The sequence below is a fragment of the Natrix helvetica genome (genome assembly GCF_964273705.1).
Source record: "Natrix helvetica genome assembly, chromosome: 2".
In the NCBI taxonomy this organism is placed as follows: domain Eukaryota; kingdom Metazoa; phylum Chordata; class Lepidosauria; order Squamata; family Natricidae; genus Natrix; species Natrix helvetica.
The window spans coordinates 197,725,649-197,731,648 of NC_138552.1; the positions used below are offsets into that span (position 1 = coordinate 197,725,649).

The 6,000-nt window shown below is 36.2% G+C and overlaps 1 protein-coding gene across 2 annotated transcripts in view; it reads left to right on the forward strand.

Moving 5' to 3' along the window:
- AKAP7 (A-kinase anchoring protein 7) overlaps positions 1 to 5,776 on the forward strand; it is a 79,643-nt gene extending 73,867 nt beyond the window's left edge. Inside the window, exon 8 of one of the 2 annotated variants that reach the window (XM_081942859.1) lies at positions 4,230 to 5,776. In XM_081942859.1, the coding sequence (XP_081798985.1) occupies positions 4,230 to 4,384 (155 nt within the window). In that variant the 3' untranslated portion in view covers positions 4,385 to 5,776. Of the gene's footprint in view, positions 1 to 3,323; positions 3,936 to 4,229 lie in introns of those variants that run through there. The other variant, XM_081942858.1, reaches the window with a different exon arrangement.
- Positions 5,777 to 6,000: the final 224 nt, after the last annotated feature.

Consider the following 6,000-nt stretch of genomic DNA (forward strand, 5'->3'; position numbering starts at 1 on the left):
AGAAGAGGTACACAGTTCCTTCAAAGGGAAAAATAACTTGTTTCAACTGAAGTCTTTGAATTATTTTGTCTGTTTATGATTTATACAGCATTCAAGGCTATGCATACAAGCAATGTCATAAAAATTACTCTGTGAAAGTTTCCTAGCTATTATTACAAGTCCCAAGGCTTTCCACTGTTTCTCATCTCATTAGATTAAAAGGTCTTTTTAATGCAGTGCAAGAGGAATAGAATGTAACATGCTCTAGCTGCTTAATCATAAGCTTTCCTATCAAAGTGCAATTTATAAATATACAACTCTATTGAATGCAGTATATATTTTGCTATGAAACTAGTACTATTGTTAAGCTTTCATTTTTAAAGTAAAACAGCTTTTTTGCTCCTAAGCAACTCAGTAATGGACTGAAAATGTCACTTGCATCTAAAACCAACTCTGAAAAGTATTGAGCAGGGACCGGAACACTGGTTCTTCTTTTATTTACTTGTTTGATTTCTATAGTTGCCCATCTCAATAATGACTCTGGATAGTTTACATGTCCTCCTTCTCTGCTCACATAGCATTAATTTAGTTCAGGAATTTTAAGAAGTGAATGGATCCCTTAAACTACTGTGTCCCCTTAAAAACCCATATGCACATTCAAGGAGGAAAATAAGGAATAAGGAACCATAGTTATGCTCCATTATTCTGGCAAGCTTTAGGAATAACTAAAGAATACTGGTAGGCCAAACACAGTGAGCCATGGTTTTCATATCTCTACTTTAGCCATAGTTTTTGGCTTGAATCATAGTTTTCATATCCGTCCTTTAGGTTATTCTTGAGCCACAGTTTTCATATTTGTACTTTAGGTTATTCAAATCTAGAGTCTTTTAAATCCTTCATGAAAATTAATTAACTCTGAAATATTCAGCTTTCAAATGTTTAAAAATAGAGAAACAGGGCACATTTTCATTAAAAAAAAGAAAGCACTTCCACACTGACAGCATTTCCATTTCCTAGTTCCAGACAAAGCAGTTTCAGATTGACCTACTATATAATTATACTAACTTTGAAAAGCCAAGAATACTATGAGTTCACCAGGACTTAGCACTTCTGTTTCAGCTAACCAATAAGAATATGTCACCCAGTCCATGTTCTGCCCTGAGAGCTACCACCATTTAACAAATACCCTCACCTCTACTCCACAAAATCAGTTGCCAGCACCATGTTTTTCATACATCCCTTTAAATAGATTCATTTGCACTTTGCAAAAGAATTTGACTAATAGCAGTGATGGGAAGCTATATTCAAACAAGGCACGACAATCTTTCTATGGCTTTCTAGCATGTTGATGATATCTAGCATGTTATTTACATTTAAAAGCTCTGTGTATTATGAAGGTGACAGAATAGCAAGTCATTACTTTTTCAGGTGTTATTCCCAAAACTCAGACCATGATTGCAAGTTGGCTGCACAAAGAGAAAAGGGAGAAGAAAAGGAAGAGTTTAGCTTCAGGACCTTACGGGTAGAGAATAATGGGTAGCTTGAACCCAAGAGCTATAGGTGGTGAAGCAAGATTTCTCACTCCCAGGAAAACCCAACATCTCATAATAGTTGCAGATTTCAAGGAAAATACTTGCCTTGGTCCAATTTCTGCCTTATATGATCACTGAGTTATGGAATTAATCCAAGAGTGTGGCAAGTATGACTTGACGTAAATATGAAATAAACAGGATTTCAATCAAGGAATCTTTGGATAACATTGCCATTTCAATAGTGTATCAATTTGGAAAAACATTTAATAACTAAAAAAAAAAAGTGATTCTTCTGGAGGATAAGCTCTATGTGACTTTCTTTTCTGTTTAAAGATATTTATTATAGGTTTTGTTATTACTTCTTAATTAGTCTTCCAGTAGTTCCTTGTCAGGCTTTCTCATCTCAGCTCCAGTTTCATAACGTCAACAAGATTATAACACAAATTAGTTTCCGAATTGCACCAAGATTTATATTTCAAATTCCTGTAATAAGATGATTTTCAAAGTATAAGCTGAGACTTTGGGTAATTGTTGGATTAGGAATTTTCTTTGGGCAAAAGAGGTAAATGGAACAGCCAGAATCCATGGAAGGAGACAGGGAAATGAGGCAGGCTGCTTTAAGTATAAGTATAATCTTTATTGTCATTGTATTTAAATACAATGAAATTGGTTTAAGAACTGAGGAAGAATTAAGTTCAGCCTCACTATGAACACCAAACCAAAAAAAACAACCCTACAAGAAGGCTCAAACTACAACATTTATTATTATTATTGGCTGTAGTAGCAGAATCTTACAAATCTGACCATTCTTTACTCCCACCATATTCATGTAAATTAGGCGGGTATCTGTCTTAGGCACATCTTCTTGTTTTAGACTTAAGCTGTGTTTTTGCTCTTGTTGTTTAAGGAACAGATCTGGCCCACAGTATCTCTGGCAAGGTCATCTTCCTTACTGCCCATACTACAGGCTCTCTTTTTTTCAACATAAGATAATATTTCTCGTATTTTTCGGAGTATAAGACGCAACGTATAAGATGTACCAAGATTTTGAAGAGGCAAATAAAAAAAAAGATTTTTGCACTCTGTAGACCAGTGGTTCTCAACCTGTGGGTCGGGACCCCTTTGGGGGTTGAACGACCCTTTCACAGGGGTCACCTAAGACCATCGGAAAACATATATTTTCGATGGTTTTAGGAACCGAGACACCAATTTTATGGTTGGGGGTCACCACAACATGAGGAACTGTATTAAAGGGTCGCGGCATTGGGAAGGTTGAGAACCACTGCTGTAGACCTCCCAAAATGGCCCATTTTTTGCAAAAACAGCCCTGTTTTTTAAAGGGCATGAATAGCCTTTAGGAGGCTTGTAGAATGCTCATTGGGTGTGGGGAGTACCTCCTAAAGGCTATGCATGGCCATTTTGGTGAAGGCGGCAGGGTTTCAGGAGGCAAAAACTGCTGTTTTCAGTATATAAGTCACACCCAGATTTTCACCCTCTTTTTTGAGGGAAAAAAGTGTGTCTTATCCCCCCAAAAATACAGTATACTCAGGGTTGAATTGAGTTGAACTGAGAGACCTAGTTACCTAGTTTGGCTAATAAAACGTCTGCAAGAAAAAAACCAAGCTCAGAGAACACCAGGGGCTCCTTTTTTGTTTCATCCTGAAGGGTTTTCAGGGGTTTAAAACCAAAGAAAACAAGAACACCCTGATGAATGTATATCCCATGTACTGAGGAGCTTTTCCACAGAAGTGTGTATTTGCATGCAGTTTTCCCTGCTTAGATTTACTGATTTTTGTCTGTTGTGGTGTACAGGTGACAAAAAGGGGGCAGAGCCAGATGATGCAGAATTGCTGAGCCTCAGCAAAAAACTGGTGGAGACTGCGGTCCTCAAGGCGGTACAGCAGTATCTAGAAGAAACTCAAAACAAAAACATTCAAAATGATTGTGGGATCCCAGTGAAAACTGAGGAGGTGGCTATTGGAAATAGCCAAGAAAGCGAGAATGACATTAGTAGAAAATGACTGTTTTGGAGGACAAAAAGGCAGGGCTGTAGCACCAATATCCATGTCTCTGCTCTCTACTCTTCAGAGTTGTTCTCGCTGGCATGATTATGGTTTGCTATCAGATATCATTTCTGAACTGAGAACACAGAGCTTTACAAGAGACAGATGCCAATGCTACTGAAAATGATTATTAAAAAAAACTACTGAACTCTGGGAAAGAAGATAAGACTGAGAGAGGAAAGGACAAGAAGGACAGAGAGACGTGATCCCCCAAAGTGCCATCTTTCTTGTATTCTTGACTACAGAGTTATTTCTCCATTGCTTTCTTTCTGTGCCGCCTGGAAGCAAACCGAATGGCCAAAGAAACAGTATCTTGAATTTTGCTCAGCAGAACTAAATAAAGTGTTTTGTTGGAGAAGAAGGCAATTATTGTGTTGAAGAGCAGTCAGTACTGAAATCTTAATATGAACCACAATTACTGTTACCCAATAGAATGTAACTGGATATTGAATCTCATATCATGCTTCATTTTTAAGTACAATTTTCACACATAAATTGTATTTGTCTCTGATTACCCTTCACAGTAAAAAAAAAATGCATTCAAGCAAAATTATGTACTTTCCGCACAATGGTGTATTTTTGGCAATTTGTTCCATAACATTTTAATCACTATTAATTCTATACAAATATGTGATGTTATTCTTTTTCCCTTTAGGGAAGAGCCCTGAAACAGCTCTAGTAAAGGAAGCTTTGCATAGAGAATTGTTGCCCCTGTTGGCCAAAGTGAATCAGATAAGAGAACTTTTATCCAGACCATCAATTCGGATGAAAATATACAAGGAACTGCTTGAACAAGGACAGCTTAGTTGACAGCATCTCGGAAAATGACACTGATCCAACTTCTTTAGTGTCTTAATTTTTAACTGCAAATTATACAGATTAATTTTTAACGAAGATTACTTACATGCCCGGTTTGTATTGCTTCTTTTTTTAGAGGAAGAGACGTACCTGTATCCGAATAGTTGAAAGTAATAGGGAAAAATACCGTATTTCTCCATAAATAAAACTCAATCGGAAAATAAGCCCTAGCATGATTTTTCAGGATGCTCATAATATAAGCCCTACCCCAAAATAAGCCCCAGTTAAGATTGTCAGCCCAACGTATGCTTTTAGTACCGTATGTTTCTGAAAATAAGCCCCAATGGGTCTTTTGAAGCAAAAATTAATATAAGACCAGGTCTTATTTTCGGAGAAACACTGGTAGTTTATATAATACATAAGGATTTTTTTCTAAGGTCCATCGTATTTGGTGAAGAGTGAGGAAATCTGACTGAGTCAGAAGAAGGCAAGTCTATTGTACTGTAAGTAGTACATCAAGGACTCTAAAGCTACCAATATTTATCAGTACATGGAAATACAGTATAATGCTGTAGCATTGATTGAGAGAAGTCATGATTTATGATATGACTAATCTCACCCTATGCATTTTATTACTGACATGGGGAAAGTTGGTGTATAAAACTTAGATGCAAACTTTCACTGCTTAGAGTGTATGATTTAGTTAGTACAAACCAAAAACTGAGTTAAAGACAGGTACTGTTTGGAGTGAAATTGCATGCACTGTCTTACATATGAATTACATCATCTCATTACCTTTTTTTTTCTTTTTCTTACCATTTACCATATTGACCAGACCATGTCCTCTCTTAGCCCATGTTTAATTTGTAATAGATAATACAGTGGATTATTTCAATGGCTGTAAAATTTATAATGAGGTTCTGTTAGGTGGCTTTAAACTGTACCACTTAAGAGAACATTTTGTATTATCCTCCTGTCTTTTAACTATTTATGGTGATACTTTGGTTTTGAACTGCTTACTTTTTTAACACACCAGAATTTTAAATCTTATGTACAGATTCTGACATACAATTTTTGCTATTGTTTACCTGCAAAACAAGACGGTTTAAAATGTTTTAATATTTATTGTAAAATTGCAGCAGGTCATTTATTTGTTACGAGTATACTAATTTTAAAAAACAGGAAAAAAAATTCAATAGCTTTTGTGAATATAATTTCTGAAATTTGAAAAGGGCTAAAAGTGTATGCGGGTGGGAGGGTAAGACACATCACATTAATGTTTATACAAAGTGCTTTTCTGAATGCAGGCTTGTGCTTCCAGTAGATAAACTGTGTGTGGTATGCTAGTCTCTGTCTTCTACCTCTGCAGGCAAATGATGAAAAAAGGAAGTTGATCTCTTCAAATGCCTTAATAGTTCTTTCAATTCTCTTGCTCTTATTCTATCCTTAAATTCAGTTTTCTGGATAGTCATTGTTGCTTCTTCCAAGTCCATTCAGAGAGGAACATTTCACACTTAAATTAATTGAACTTAGGGATAATACTGCTGCTGAAGTTCATATGGAATCTGTCTTTCCAGTAGTAGATGTGGGGCCAACATCTGCATCTCCAGGATATCATGAATCAGAAA